We start from the raw sequence: 16,654 nt of genomic DNA, 5'->3' as shown, positions 1-16,654 counted from the left end.
CTGGGAGATAAGGGGTTTGTGGGAGATCCAGCCCCGGCAGGTAGCCTCCAAACTCCGGCCAGGAGTTCCTGGTCCTTCTTTGCATCCTGCCCTCAGGAATGTAGCACCTACATATCTAGAGGCAGATGGTTCTAGGAAGCACTTTAGCCAGCCCTTTCTCCCATAACCATGGTTACCTGCCTAGTGGTGGAGGAGAGCAAATGCTCATTCCTGGGCTTGAAGGATCCCAAGGTATGGAAGGTTGACCACTGAGGTTCAATGGAACCAAGATGGCTTCAGTTAAAAATATAACCCCCTAGGAGTCCAGGTTTCTGGACTAGCCCCAAGCTTTATAAGCTGGTTCTTCAGGTAGTTAAAACTCAGATGGCAGTGATCATCCTTAACTCATCCTCAGGCGTGGAACACCCAGCCAAACTGAATCATTTGTAGGGACCAGTTCTATCTACAGCCAAGGGCTGACTCCCGTCCAGAAAAAGCCTATTTCTAAAATGGTTCCTCTGCTGCTGGACAAGACTGTGAAGCCCTGATTGCTACATGGGTTGTCATACTAAGGACACTGACCTGCCGCTGATGTCCCTGTGTTGATGGGAATATACACATTATTCTGCTATGGACCCCATATTGCAGAATCCGCGGTAGAGGCAGGAGGGACGTGAAGTCTGGATGAGGCTCTGTCTGTATGAGGGATGCTCTGGGTCAGGCAGAGGCTGCTAGCCATCAGCTAGGCTTTTAGATTTCCCCACCGCTCAGTCACACACACTGCAGGGAGTGTTTGTGACCTGGGGGCTCCATGTGTTCTCTGGTTTGGTTACTGTCTCAGTCTGGTTTCCCCAGAAGCAGATCCCAAGACATGGCTTCGAGTGCTTGGAGTTTATTTGAGAAGGGGACCCAGGAGCCAGTGGAGGAGTGGAGAAGAGAGGGAGGGAAGGGAAGATAGCCCACTTGAGCTGGTCCTCACTGCGGGTGCCCAGAGCAAGATCTACTGGGGAAGTCGGGCATCAGTGGGCAGCATACATCCCAGGGTCATTGCCCCAGCGGAGGTGAAGGAGCTGGAGGATCTATACTCTATCAGTCACTGGATAGGGCTCTTTTCGGGGAGGGGAGCATGGCCTAGACTGTGCTTCTAGACCAGTGTCTAGAGTCTAGACGCTCCCAGCCTGCCTTCTGCACAGGAAGGGGCACTCCTGCTGTGTCAGGGACCCCCACGCAGGTGGACCGTGGGCCAATGTGCAGCAGCACGGGAAAGAGATGAGGCGAGCACTAACAGCTTCTGGAACGGTTTCTCCAGCCCAGATCCACTCCCCAGCCCAGCTGTGTGTGCGTCTGCATGTGTGCACTGCACAGACTAGCTGTGGCCGTATTACAAGGGAAGCCATGTTTACTCTGATCCTGAAGGTGGGAGCCTGGGAGGTTCTGATGCAGTATTTCCCCATCCCATTCTTCAGAGCAAGACAAAGCACCGCATGTGGTTAGAGACCTCTGGCTTGACACAGCACGCACGGATGGGAAACAGGCACTAAGCTCTTCCTTCAGTGCTAGCACAGGGGTGTCATTTCACAGCAGTGAAGTTTCTTTTCCTTGAGGTTGTTAAAGGGGCTCTGAGGTTATTGCTGTTTGCTGGGCTCTGGCTTTGTCTTACGCCTATGCTGTAAAATTCAGTTGTCTCAACTCTATAAGGGGGCATGGTTATACCCATTGTACAAATGAGGCCAACATGCGTTTGACAGGGTCCTAGGGATAGATATAAAAACACATGGGCTTGTTGACATGCTGGGAGCAAGTTCAAGGGCCACAGGGCAGCTCCAGCCGCTGAGTGGAGAAAGGACTGGAGGGGCCTCAGCGGGCAGCTAGGAGGCAGGTGTAGTGAGCAGACAAGAAAAGGCCTAGATGTAGAACCAAAGTCCAGGATTTGAAAGCTGCATGGTTGCATTTCACATGCTCTCTAACCCTGAAGCCTCTCTCTACACCCTTCTGATTCTAAACAACCTTCCATAGATGAACCTCTATTTCTGTTTTCCTTTAATTCTTGATGGAGAAAGATATATTAATTTTCTCTTTTGGTTTGCTATCTGTGTTTTTATATACACTGATTCGTGGTTGGTGGTGGGAAAGACTTTAACTTTGGGAAACTGACACCTTTGGGAGTTTGGGTAAAAGCGACACCCCTAATTTCCTACTCAGCGAGGGCACAGGGCAAGGTGGAGGCAGGAAGGGTCAAAGTGCCCAGGACTTTCCTCCATTTCCTATTCACATTCCGCCCAGAAGAGCCCAGTACAGATGGGTGGCTGTGCCTCCAGAAGGTGAGGCTCGCAGTTGAATGGGGGGTTGAATGTTCCGTACTCATCCCAGTCCAGCACCCCACTGGTACAGCGTGAGTTGGGACCACAAGGCAGCAAAGTCAGTAGGATGTGGAGTCATCATAAGAAATAACACACTATGCTTCAGCTGCCATCTGGCTCTCAGCCCTAGCAGACAAAATGTGACTGTAATGGGGCATCGGTTCAAGCAACAGAGAGGATCAAAGCTCATAACCGTAGAGGAGGCAAGGGATTGGAGCCCACATCCCAGGGAAGGGCTGCTTGTGAAGGCCAGAATCTGCTCTCCACCCACAGACAGGCCAGGGGAAAGACGAATACGCCATCCCCAGGCACAGGAACTGGCTGGTTTATGAGGGAGGATTCAGTGGTTATGGAGGATGGGCTGGGCATGAGTGAAAGGCAGAGTGTGAGGTGTTGGAAGGTTCAGGGGCTCAGCCACAAAGGATGGTGCAGACTGCTCTGTGGCGGTCCCTTCTGGGCTGGCCAGCCCCCTGCTTAGCACCCCAGCTTGGCTGCTGACCAGATGAAGGGGGCTCATGGACTATATATATGGGTTACCAGCAGTCATTAGCTTAGAGAGCCTACTCTCAGAACAGGGTAAAAATGGATCCTAAGTACAAAGAAGTCGAGATATTACCAGACAAGATCTAATCTGAGTTTCAGAAGCAGCAGCTGATGAAGGAAGGAGCCTGTGACTTGAGGCTCCAAAACTCACTAGCTGTGGGCCTCGAGTGAGGACCTTCACTAGTCTCAATTTCTCCCTCTGCAGCACCGGGCTGTGTCGGCTGCAAAGGTTTTACATTAAATGAACTAACACATGCAAAGCACCAGACACATAGGAGACGCTGAACAAACGCTGGCTTCTCCCCTGCCACTGGAGGCAGCAGGGTCAAGTCTAGGGTGGGCGACGTAGGGAGGAGCTGTGGGGGGAGCCCAGGCATGTCATGGAGGATGGTGGGAGAGAGGCTGGGATCCCCTTCTGCCAGAGGTAGGGTCTATTTTCTGTGGTTTTCACACCATGTCCCTTGGAACTCGGTGGCCTACTTGGGCTTGGAAGGAAGAGAGGACGGTGGGACTGAAGATCAAAGTGACTGGGGTTTTGGGGACCCCTCGGAGCAGCAGTGTTTGTATCTGATTAGAACCCTGGGATTCCATATAAGGTTTGTTTGGGAAAGGTTCTAAGTAAGTCAAGCCCAAATCTGAAAACTGCAGAGATAGTGACCTAGAAGGCAACTTTCAGTGCAAAGACTTTATACTATGACATGAAGCTTTAGCACTGGTAAAAGAGGGCTGGCTAGATGCCCTCATTCCACAGGAAACATTCCTTGGGGGGAGGGTGGTGCGAAATAACACAGCTCTTACCAGTAAGAGAGACTGTGGGTGCTACATTACAGACTCGAAAGACAGCAAGGGCTGTCTTGATGAAAGATGGGATATGAGAGGTCTTGGGAGATATCCAAGGACACGCGGGGCTGTTTTCCTGATTGAATAACTCTGCATTAATCAAGTCAAGTTTTCCTGGGCTCTCCCAAGTGCACAGGGATGGGCATTTTAGAGAGTGCTCTTTGGGGTCTCAGCACATCTCAGCACAAACACAGAGCCTCACCCCAGCGGCAAGAGACCAGGCAGAGACTGGGCCATGTGCTGTGACTGCGCAGCCCTTACCTTCTTCAGCTCTTCCTGGACACTCTGGCTGTTGTCTTCAGAGGACAGACTTTCCTTCTGGTTCTCAGACTCGGTCTTGGGCTCGGATTCCTGATCCTCCCCAGAAGAAGTCTCCTTCTCACTCATTTTCCTTGCTAGCTCGTACAGCCTGTTCCTCCGTTTCTCTTCTGTGGTGTCTGTGTCGGCCCGGGGATGCCGAGCCTCACTGCTGATGTCAATCTCTGGTAAATCACCCGGCACCTGAAGGAAAGCCAGAATCACGAGCTGAAGACCCTTTTTCTATAGCCATGTTGTTCCCGATAATCTCCGGGTAAAGGTCAGTCCTTTACATCAGGCCTCCCTGACGGCTCAGCGGATAAAGAATCTGCCTGCAAGGCGGGAGACATAGGAAACGTGGGTTCAGTCCCTGAGTTGGGAAGATCCCCAGGAGAAAGAAATGACAACCCACTCCAGTATTCTTGCCTGGGAAATCCCCTGAACAGAGGAGCCTTGTGGGCTCCAGTCCATGGGGTTGCAAGAGTCAGACATGATTTAGCGACTAAACCACCAAAGGTCAATGAAAATGAAGGTAAACTAAACCAGGAAAATGAAGCTCTTGCTTGATCTGCTTTCCCTATGGATGAGCTCTTACTTTTTATTCTTACTTTCTCAAACATATGCATCTTAACACTTTGTTAAAACTTTAGGCAGAACCAATGCAATACTGTAAAGCAATTATCCTTCAATTAAAAAAAAAAAAAACAAACTCTAGGCAGGTGAGCATCTGTAGTCAGAAAAGTGAATTCAGTGTTTTTCATTTGCAGAATACTTATCCAGTGGCTACTAGGGGCAACACTGTGCTGGTACTGAGGATGCAAGTCTGAGCAAACCTCCACCAGCTCCCAGTGGAAGAGACACTAAAACCCTGCTAAGTGCAGAGAAGCTGGGAGTTAGGGAAAGCTGGCTCGTGGAAGTGGTGTTTGAGTTGAGATTCAAAGTGCAGCAGTTACCCAGCTAAAAGGGAGAGAGGAAAGAACCGTATTCAGGACAGATCACAAAGATTTTGAGATGGTGTGAAGTTCTTGTGCACACGTAAGGAATACTATGCCACCTTCCCTTGATAGTCACACAATTACATCTCTGGCTCCTACCATCTCCTAGAGCTCCCTCCGTGAGCAGAGCCCTGACCGGGCCTGGGAAACTCCAGGAAGACATGGAAATCGTTAAGTCTCACTCTATTCTTCACCTCATGTTGGACAGATGTGTATGGAATTTTAACAAGATAACCCCCAGCCTACCATCAGGGTCCACTGCACACAATATTAGCTTTTGAATCTCCTCTTTGAGTTGTCTTATCTGTTTAAAAGGCTTGGTGTTTCATGACTTTTATTCTTTATTGAAGAACTCCCCAAGAACAAAGAGAAAATGTACTAATTCTGTAAACAAAACTCCTTCCATCTTGCAATTATTATCTGGGTTCATTGGACCCTTTTATAAATCTAAGACACATGATGAGATTTTCATGATCTCATTTTCCTTATCTTTGGAAATATTTTGCTGTTTTATCATCCCGGGAATTATCTTTCATCATTACTCATCAATTTTGCTTAAAAAGAGACTAGAATAACAAAAGAGAAAAATGGAATTACTTAGAAGGATGATTCAACATAGAAATAAATCATCACCATTTTGAGTCTGCTTTTAGCTCACTGTATACAGTTGGGAATTCAAAATTTTTCATAATGGCAAAGGAAAAAAACTGAGAGAACAACATTTCACAATTATTAGATGACTCAGAAGATGAAGTTGGAGAGCAGCTCCACAGGCTTTAACGATGATGGAAGAAATTGGTTGTCTAAGTGAAATCTCAGACTAAGAGTCTTCAGATGACAGTGTCCTAAGTGAATTTTCTCAAACCCAAGAATCAATAAGTAAATAAAGAATCGATGAGTAAACAAAGAATCAATGCGTAAACAATGTATCTATCAGGATAAGAGAAAAGATGGTATTTTCATTCAGTTCATCATTTGACAGGAATGGCTTCATCACACAACATTTCGCAACAAGAATCTAGACCATCCTGTTCTGCTAAAAAGGTGTGGCAGATTCTTTATGAAATTCATGTATCAAATTTGCTTGATTCAGTTTATAATTGGACAAATGCTTAAGGGAGCTGTTTATATAAAGGCAATTAAAAGGAGACAGTTGAAGTGAAGTGAAGTCACTCAGTCGTGTCCGACTCTTAGCGACCTCATGGACCTACCAGGCTCCTCCCTCCGTGGGATTCTCCAGGCAAGAGTACTGGAGTAGGTTGCCATTTCCTTCTCCAGGGGATCTTGCTGACCCAGGGATCAAACCCTGGTCTCCTGCATTCCAGGCAGACACTTTAACCTCTGAGCTGCCAGGGAAGTCCAGACAGATGATAGAAGTGGAAAAAAAAAAATCACCAGACTGATAAACAGTGTCCCTTGGATGATGATTTTTTTTTTCTGGCCCTGAGTAAGAATCAATGGTGAGGACCTCATGAGAGGTGGCTGATGCCCCCAGAATGCTTGAGAAGGAGGAATCCTATGGTCTTAGGACTTGGGGGGAGCTCCACGGGAAGAATGGTCTCTGAGCAGGTTCTTGAGAGATGAGGAGCATTTTAATATGTTGACATGGGATAGGCATTGTTGGTGAGGAAGCAGCAGGACGGTTAAGACCCAAGGTGCATGAAGCTGCTCGGCACAGTTAGAGGAATAAGGCTCAGAGGTGGAGAGCATGGGGAGCTTTGGGGTGTGGAGAAAACAGGCCTGGGTCAGACTGCAGAGGAGTAAGCGTCTGCCAGGTAGAGCTAGTGGTAAAGAACCCACCTGCCAATGCAGGAGACGTAAGAGATGAGGGTTTGATCCCCGGGTTGGGAAGATCCCCTGGAGGAAGGCATGGCAACCCACTCCAGTATTCTTGCCTGGAGAATCCCATGGACAGAGGAGCCTGGCAGGCTATACTCCATGGGCTCACAGAGTCGGACACAAATGAAGCGACCTAGCACAGCACAGCAGGCGTCTAAGGAGTGAGCTTTACCTGTCAAGTATCTCTGGGCTCTTGGGTCTCCCCAGGCTGCTGGGTGGCACCAAGGGTACTCAGAAGCTGGTTCATGGAAGATCTTGGGTGTTCCTGGAAGGTGAGCACCCAGGAGCTCCCTAGAGTAGAAATGAGGTAGCTGACCAGGAGCTGCATGACAGGGTTGGAAGTGGATGAAAGTGAGAGCTGAGGTGGGGCCTGAGGGAGAGATCCAGGGTTCTAACTGAGCACACAAGGGGCGGAGCCTTAGACACTGGCGGGATGCCCAGGCTGAGGGTACAGTGCAGGGGATGACTTGATGAACAGGGGCCCCATCACTGAGAGATCTGCAATGACCAGGAACACTGCTCGGCTCTCAGAGGACACCAGAAGGCCCCTCACAACCCAAGATGGTGAAGGTGGAGAAAGTGGAGGGGTTGGGTGACTGGTTATTTACTTTAAAAATACAGCTTTAAACAGAAAGTTGCAAGCAGCTAAGCGTCTGTTGGATTGGCTGGTTTTACGTTCCTGGCTCTTCAGAGTGGGAAGACTGATGAGGAAATTTAAGGGAAAAAGCTGCCTTTTCTTTGCACACTTATATTTAGTGTATGGAGTGCATGCGTACATGCTCAGTCGTGTCTGACGCTTTGTGACCTCATGCTCTGTAGCCCACCAGGCTCCCCCATCCCTGGGACTCTCCAGGCAAGAACACTGGAGTGGGTTGCCATTTCTTTCTCCAATGCATGAAAGTGAAAAGTGAAAGTGAAGTCGCTCAGTCGTGTCTGACTCTTCACGACCCCACACACTGCAACCTATCAAGCTCCTCCGTCCATGGGATTTCCAGGCAAGAGTACTGGAGTGGAGTGCCATTGCCTTCTCCGCCTAATGTGGAGATTCTGGCTAAATAAGGATGATGTTATTGCTGTTCAGTTGCTAAGTTGTGTCTGACTCTTTTCGACCTCATGGACTGTAGCCAGGTTCCTTTGTCCTCCACTATCTCCCGGAGTTGGCTCAAATTTATGTCCATTGAGTTGGTGATGTTATCTAATCCTCTGCCACCCCCTTTTCCTTTTGCCATCAGTCTTCCCCTGCATCAGGGTCTTTTCCAGTGAGTTGGCTCTTCATATTAAATGGCCAAAGTACCAGAGCTTCAGCTTCAGCATCAGTCCTTCCAATAAATATTTGGGGTTGATTTCCTTTAATATTTGATCACTGGTTTGATCTCTTTGCAGTCCAAGGGAGTCTCGATAGTCTTGTTCAGTACCACAATTCAAAAGCATCAGTTCTTCAGCACTCAGCCCTCTTTTTGGTCCAACTCTCACCTTTGTACATGACTACTGGGAAAATCATAGCTTTGACTATATGGAACTTTGTTGGCAAAGTGATGTTTCTGCTTTTTAATATGCTGTCTAGGTTGGTCATAGCTTTTCTTCCAAGGAGCAAGCGTCTTTTAATTTTGTGGCTACAGTCACTGTCCCCAGTGATTTTGGAGCCCAAGAAAATAAAATCTGTCATTGCTTCCATATTTTCCCCTTCTATTTGCCGTGAAGTGATGGGACCAGATGCCATGATCTTAGTGTTTTGAATGTTGAGTTTCAAGCCATCTTTTCACTCTCCTCTTTCACCCTCATCAAGAGGCTCTTTAGTTCCCCTTCACTTTCTGCCATTAGATGGTATCATCTTCATATCTGAGATTATTGATATTTCTCCTGGAAATCTTGATTCCAGCTTGTGATTCATCCAGCCTGGCATTTCTCATAATGTTCTCTGCATACAAGTTAAATAAGCAGGGTGACAATATACAGCCTTGTTGTACTCCTTTCCCAATTTTGAATGAGTCAGTTGTTCTATGTCTGGTTCTAACTCTTGTTTCTTGACCTGCATACAGGCTTCTCAGGAGACAGGTAAGGTGGGCTGGTACTCTCATCTCTTTAAGAATTCTCCACAGCTTTTTGTGATCCACACAGTCAAAGTATAGTCAATGAAGCAGAAGTAGATGTTTCTCTGGAACTCTCTTGCTTTTTCTATTTTCCAATGAATGTTTGCAATTTGATCTCTGTCTCTTCCAAACCCAGCTTGTTCGTCTAGAAGTTCTCGGTTCCTGTACTAAGCCCAGCTTGAAAGATTTTGAGCATTACCTTGCTAGCATGTGAAATGAGTACAACTGTACGGCAAAATTTTAAATACCTGATGACAGAATACTCATTAAGATAAACTAGCACACCTTCTTTTCCAAGAGGTTCTCTGTGGTCTGCAAATTCTTTATACTAATCTTTAAATTTTTGTTTTTGTTTCATTGATATCCTAAAAAAAGCACATTGTGGGTTACCGGGGTAACCACCTTGCCACCGAGTGCGGCCAGGGGATTGCCATTCCTTTGATTTATGCTTCTGGTGGCGCTAACAGGTCTGTTACATTGACAGTATTTAAGTTTTAATGCAGCCATCCTCAAACCGGATACCCTCTGATAATTCTTGGGTAATCCATGAATTCCCAAGATCAAGAAACACAGAGGTGGACATAAATGGAGGTGATGGGGACGTGAGGGGTGGAGGAAGGAACTGGAGGGTTCCTGTGGCTGAGCCCGGCCGTGTGGCGTGGGTGAACACTGCTCCGGGTGCTGCACACACAGAAGCTCATTCCAGAGGCCCAGTCATTCCCTCTGTATCCCTGAGGACACTAACACGAGTAGCCTGTCCAAGGTCACGTGGCTAGAGCGTGGCTGAGCTGAAGACAGCCTGACCCTAAAGGCCACGCTCTTTGCATTCTTCCAGGATAAAGCCAGAAGCTCCACACTAACCCACACTCCTTGGAGGGAGACCAGATTGCAGAACCACAGAGCAGGGGAAGAACCCGAGATGCAAAGGATTTAACCTCTTGTTTCATAAGGGGAAATTATAGAGGGGTGAGGAGATCCTTTTTCTAGCGGCACTCTGGCGATGGGTACTCTCAGATTTTCTCAGTCCCCTTTCCTTCAATCAGCCTAGTGGTCTGTCTTTATAGACCTGGGAATCCTGCCTGCCTTAGTTCAAAGCAGTTTTTCTCCACCTCAGCCTCATCACCATCATCATCCAGATTCTCCCCACGTTTTAAGGGAGGAAAGTCAATGTCTTCCAGGCTGGACCACCCCGGTCCTAGCATCACTTTCCCAGAGCTTGCCTTTCAACTGTCAGTCACTCGAGGTGGGGCGGTGGGAGCCTCTGGGTCTCCTCCCTCTTCTTCAAAGGAGCCCCGCTAAAGGATTACTCTCAGATGTCACAGGTCAGCCTTCACTGAAGATACCCGGGTGTCCTGGTGGCCCTCGCCAGCCCCAGGGATGAAAGATGCTGAACCTGACCTAAAAGTCAGCATTTCAGCAGCTTGCTTTTAGATATTATTTCGGTCAACTACAGAGGAAAGCCCCAACAGGCTAACTAACCCTAGAGACTCTTTACACAGCAAATGGCTGTGGTTCTACGTGCAAATTCCTTGGCATACACAGTGATCCCGAGTTCGAGAACAGCAGAAAGAGCCTGGGGCTGGCCGACTCCACCTATGTCCCGTTTCTTCTGCGGGCCTGGGAAAGCTCTGTCTCTGGTGCCTTAAGGTGGAGGTTTATCCTCTCCCGATGTATTGATGTTAACCCCAAAGTAGATTTATTCACATGCTGTACTCTGGTGAATAAGGCATTTTAAAAAATAACTGGTGTGATAAGAACAGTCATACCTACAAAAATATGTGTCAAATCCTTGGTCAGCTTAAGAGGGTGGAAATGGGAAGGTGGAACCTGGAATTTTATCAGACTTAATACGGAAATACATCTGCCTGCCTCGAGGAGCACTCCTCCCCATGCGAGGGTCTGAGTTGGGCCAGTGGAGCCGCACAGGGCGGCCCGGGCCTTGGGGACCAGTCTGGTGAAGGGGTTATGTGAGCTCAGCACCTGGAGGTCAGCTGGAAGGCTCAATTTTAACTTTTATAGTTACAGGTCGGTTGTCCTGGTGTGATTCCCAAGCTGAGCCCTTCTTATTATAAAATTGACTTAAAAATAAACAAGAAAAATGAAAGTATTAGTCATCCAGTCGTGTCTGTCTCTGTGACCCCATGGACTGTAGCCCATCAGGCTCCTCTGTCCATGGGATTCTCCAGGCAAGAATACTGGAGTGAGTCATCATTTCCTCCTCCAGGAGAGTTTTCAGATGCAGGGATTGAACCTGGGTCTCCTGCATTACAGGTGGATTCTTTACCGTCTGAGGCACCAGAAAACCTCAATGAAATCTGGGACCCGGATCCCTCTTCCAGTGCCCAAATCCCTCTGACGGGTGGGCCGTGCCCCTGGTCTGCTTTCCCTCTGGAATCTCCTGTCTGGCAGAATTAACTACGCCATTTGTTGAAATAGTAGCCATTTGCTCCCTGGAATTACGGCAATCCGTACAAAATACCCAGAAAACCATTAGCCTGGACTTCTCAGGTCAGTGTTTATATGAGGAATAGGCATTTAAGTCACAGTTAATTTCATACTGACTACATTGGCCTGTCACTTTGTGGAAACATCTTTTAGGAAGGAAGCAGCATTAACAGTGAACTTCATCTTTTTTTCTCTCTCTCTGACTCAGCATTGGAACTGGTTGTAGATTCAGTCACATGATCCTTGGATTTTGATAGCGATTCAGTACCTGGGTAGTAGTGCCAGCATCAGGGTCAGAATCTTAGAAGGGGCACGAAGAGGCTCCTAAAGAACCATGTGCTGAACTTCAGGCCAGGGGCGGGGATAGTGGGGCTGAGGGCTGTTCCCGATCCCCGTCTTTTCATTGCCAAGGACCTGCTGCCTGCTGTGAGTGGGCTGGGTTCCAGCCCCCGCTGTATTGTTGATGCTTAGTCACTCATCACGTCTGACTCTCTGGGACCCCATAGACTGTAGCCCTCCAGGCTCCTCTGTCCGTGGGATTCTCCAGGCAAGAGCACTGGAGTGGGTTGCCATGCCCTCCTCCAGGGGATCTTCCCGACCCAGGGATAGAACTTGTGTCTCCTGCATTGGCAGGCAGATTCTTTACCTCTGAGCCACCTGGGAAGCAGTCCCCACTCTAGAGAGCGCTCAACATTTCCCTCATGGGGTGAGCACGCCTTTACTGCCACAAGGAAGTAAAGGCTTTAACTGACAGGGAGCCCCGCTATTTAATATCCACCCAAAGTAGGGCCATAATTTAACTACAGCAAAACAAAAGTCATCATTTTTGGTCCGTCCATCCTAAGTCCCTTCAGTTGTGTCCTACTCTTTGCGACCCCATGGACTGTAGCCCACCAGGCTCCTCTGTCCATGGGATTCTCCAGGCAAGAATACTGCAGTGGGTTGTCATTTCCTTAATATCCAACAGAGTCCTGGTTAAAAATGTAAAGCTTTGAGCACTTGTGTTCATGCACATTTCTCTTCCCCACTGAGGAGAAAACTTAATAATTCATCAGGGCCTGTGACACAAGAATGTTAAAGAAAAACCATTATATACAGTAAATATCTTATTGCTTTCTAGACTTGTTCTCTGCAACCACCTAGTCATGGAGGCACCCAGAAATTCTCACTAACAAGGGGAATCACTTGACAGATCTTTGTCTAAGATTTTTCTTCTTTGCAGGGGGTATTTGATCATACAGTGCTCTGAACTGTTTCCAAGTTACGATCTGTACTTGCGGAGGCTGCTGTGGAGGTGGGAGTGAGAGGCATGAGGAACTGGCAGCCTTGTCTCAGAGCAGCTCTTTAAGTTTTCATGTAAAGGAAGGTTCCATGCTAACAAGCTATGAAAATCAACGGTGAAGAATTGGGGTGGAGAAGTGGGGACTCTCATCCTTTAGTCTGTGTATTGGAGGAAATTCAGATACAGCTTGAATTAGACCGAAGGGCTTGCTTGGGAGTGTTCTCTTAACACACCTCAGAGGTAGGTGGATCTGACAGGTGGCTCATTGTTCACAGGTGTGGGGGGTGCTGTCACTCCACAACCAACATGCGTGGTCTTGCAAGATGTCTCAGAGTGCCTCTCTTTGAATTCAGAGCTGTACAGCACTCATGAACCAGGGCTCGGGGGAGGCAGCCATTCACTCCTTTACAGATCCCCCAACCCGATCCAGGAGCAGCTCGGACCAGTTTCGAAGTCAGGTTATTTTGGCCCCTCATAGACCTGAGCTGACTGAGCTGTCCCTAGAGAGATGTACTGGCCCACACTGAGTGACACCGTGAGAAGCAGCCTTCCAAGTGTGTGTTCATTTGAAGCAGTTTATGGGGAGGGTGCTGTATTTATTCTGTGTTCTCTCCATAAGGACCCATGGGATAAATTTCTCTGGGATCTCAGCTCCAGGAGGAGCATCTTTTAAGGAATGGATTTATGATTCTAATATGACTTCCATGACTCAGAAAACTGCTCATAGTCTCCTGCAGATATAAGCTTGATCACCCAGTAATGATCTGATGACAACAACGCTAGGCCTTACCTCATGCTGTGTGCACGCTGTGCTTAGTTGCTAAGTTGTGTCCGGCTCTTTTGCGGCCCTTTGGACTATAGCCTGCCAGGCTCCTCTGGGATTTTCCAGGCAAAACCACTGGAGTGGGTTGACATGTTGTGACATTCCAACATGACACTTCCATGTTGGAATCTTCCCAACCCGGGGATCAAATCCGCGTTTCTTGAGTCTCCTGCGTTGCAGGCAGACTCTTTACCACTGAGCCACCAGAGAAACACTTCTCACCTCCCATTATCCCCCTAAGTAAAGTACAGATGGACTAAAGAGCTAAATGTAAAATTCAAAATTATAAAGTATTAGGAAAAAAACAGGAAAACATTCTTGAAAACTTGGCGATTTAAAACTTTCTCAAATAAGACACAAAATTTAAAGGAAATGAAAATAACCAATAAGTTATTAGTAACAAGATGTTTTGCATGTAAAATATACTTAAAGTTAAGGTGAAAGTGATAGACAACGGGAGAGTATTTTCAGTGTGTAACCATCAAAGAACAAAGATCTACAGTGCATTAGAAAATAAAACTAATTTCTAAAAATCAAGAAGAAAAAGTCTGACAAAGTAATAGAAGAAACATATAAATGTGTCTTTCACAGAAGAAAAAAATGCAAATAGCTGTAAATATAGGAAAAAATATTCAATTTCAGTAGTAACTATGTCAACTAAAAAGAAATATATTTTTTTCCTCACATAAAGTTGGCAACAATGTAACAGACTGACAACACCAAGTATTGTTGACAGTATGAGAAAAATGTGCGCCACAGTGTGTGGCTCTGCAGACTGCTGGGAAGTTTGGAGTTTAATTTGGGGAGTACTCATTAAAATTAAAGATCCATTTCTCCCTCGAGTCGGCAAGTCTACTCCTGTACTTGTATAAAGAGGTTTGCACACTGGTGCTCTCTGCGGTAGTGTTTAAAACACCAAACACTGAAACAGTCTTGAATGTCCATCATTATAGGAACTATTGATTGTGGATTCCTCCCTGCCTTGGAACCCTGGGGAACTGGGGGGTTGGGTGGGATGTTTGGAGCAACACTGGTAAAGCTCTTTTGTCATCAGCATGACTTACAATTGTCCGTGCCTGCTGCAAGGTGATCAGAGAAGGCAACGGCACCCCACTCCAGTCCTCTGGCCTGGAAAATCCCATGGATGGAGGAGCCTGGTGGGCTGCAGTCCATGGGGTCGCTAAGAGTCAGACACGACTGAGCGACTTCACTTTCACTTTTCACTTTCATGCATTGGAGAAGGAAATGGCAACCCACTCCAGTGTTCTTGCCTGGAGAATCCCAGGGACAGGGAAGCCTGGTGGGTTGCCGTCTATGGGGTCGCACAGAGTCGGACACGACTGAAGCGACTTAGCAGCAGCAGCAGCAGTGCAAGGTGATAACAAAAAGACTGACTTGGATTTGATTTATTATTGTTTTAAAATTCCCATCAGGCAATGCCCCCATATTGCTTGCATCCTGGACAAATTGCTCCCACTCCCGCACTCCCCGCTGGGGACCACTGGGATGCAGAGAGCTGTGTGCTCTGACCTCTCCATCGCTTACTGTTAGGAAGAAGCGGTGGAAGAATAGAGGGAGTAGGAGGCCGATTTTGCTGAAACACAGATACATTTACAGAATAATATTTCTAAATGTGCTATACATATATGATGCCCAAATACAACTGTAGCCATTTGGTGGGAGAGAGCAGGGATGTAGGGTTGTGGTCAAGGCAGACTATATCTGTGGTGGTGGTTTAGTCACTAAGTTGTGTCCCACTCTTGGAACCCGATGTACTATATAGCCCGCCACACTCCTCTGTCCATGGTATCTTCCAGGCAAGAATACTGGAGTGGGTTGCCATTTCCTTCTCCAGGGGATCCTCCCAACCCAGGGATCGAACTCGGGTCTCCTGCACTGCAGGCAGATTCTTTCCTGACTGAGCTGCCAGGGAAGCCCGCCTATATCTGTATGTTTTAATAACGTCTATGTTATTTATATATTTGCATATATACATATACTTATAAGTATGCGTGCATGCGTGCGTACTAAGTCACTTCAGTCGTGTCTGACTCTGCGACCCGACTGTAGCCCGCCAGGCTCCTCTGTCCGTGGGGATTCTCCAGGCAAGAATACTGGAGTGGGTTGCCACGCCCTCCTCCGGGGACCTTCCCAACTCATGGATCGAACCTGCGTCTCGTGTGTCTCCGGCATCAGCAGGAGGGTTCTTTATCACTATGCCATCTGGGAAGCCCTTATAAGTACACAAATAGTTAAAAATATACATTTATATACCTTTTCTTTTTTGAGGGGAGAACTGCCTTAGTATATTAAACAGAAGGGAGGACAGAGGAGGGCCAGGGTTTTGAAGTCCCCAGAAGTTCAATGTCATCGCCACCTAGTGGGGAGGAGAGGACACTGCCAGGGAGGCAGAGGGCGTCGGTCCCGGGTCCTTTCAGCGGGCCCTCGCCTTCTCCCTGCTGATGCCTCCTAAGACTTAGCAGCAGCAGACAACTTACAAGCCACCTTAGAATAAATGGGGAGCTTCAGGCACCTAGTGGTGATGGATAGGTGTTGTTTTATACCTGCATTTCAACCACGCAGACAACCTCCAAGAATATCCCTTGAGGCAAGTCACCCAGAGTCCCTGGAAAACTGTCTCGACTTGAGCTAGATGATACTGAATCATAGTTCAACAGAATTTTATAAATTTTTCATTTATGATCATGACAAACTCACATGGCAGATCTGTAATGATCTTATTTCACAGAGGAGAAAGTGAGAGCCTGGACCAAATTTCTGAGTAATGTATTAGGAGATCAGGCAGCACTGATGCTAAATTCTGTGACCTGAAGACCTCTGAGGTCACGACTGCCTTAACGGGGGCCCCGGGATCAGGGACCTGGCTGACACCTTCATAGAAGCTGATACATTTACTGTAGCAGATGCTGGTGATGTCCCGGGCTGTATCCCCCTGGACCTACATGAGTTGCCCACAGCTATGGGGGACAATTTCTGACCCACTGATGGTTTTCCACCTCAGATCCAATCTCTCTCTCCATCTGAGGGATTTCTCAGGCACCATTCATGCAAACCTGTGTATGAAGTTTAGGCCCACCCTGGGTGGGGCCTCTCTCTACCAGTGGGAGATAGGAGACTGGGCAACTGCTGCCCATCTTCTG

The 16,654-nt window shown here is 47.6% G+C and overlaps 1 protein-coding gene across 2 annotated transcripts in view; it reads right to left on the bottom strand.

Annotated features, from left to right (window-relative positions):
* The window catches only part of MYRIP (myosin VIIA and Rab interacting protein), a 221,091-nt gene that overhangs the window by 36,787 nt on the left and 167,650 nt on the right, over positions 1 to 16,654 (bottom strand). For both annotated transcript variants that reach the window (XM_018038374.1, XM_018038375.1), the window contains one exon: positions 3,984 to 4,223. In XM_018038374.1, the coding sequence (XP_017893863.1) occupies positions 3,984 to 4,223 (240 nt within the window). The remainder of the gene's footprint in view (positions 1 to 3,983; positions 4,224 to 16,654) is intronic.

This window comes from Capra hircus, chromosome 22 (genome assembly GCF_001704415.2).
Source record: "Capra hircus breed San Clemente chromosome 22, ASM170441v1, whole genome shotgun sequence".
Lineage (NCBI taxonomy): Eukaryota > Metazoa > Chordata > Mammalia > Artiodactyla > Bovidae > Capra > Capra hircus.
The sequence above is the reverse complement of the archived record's forward strand: the minus strand, read 5'-3'. Positions and strand labels throughout refer to the sequence as shown.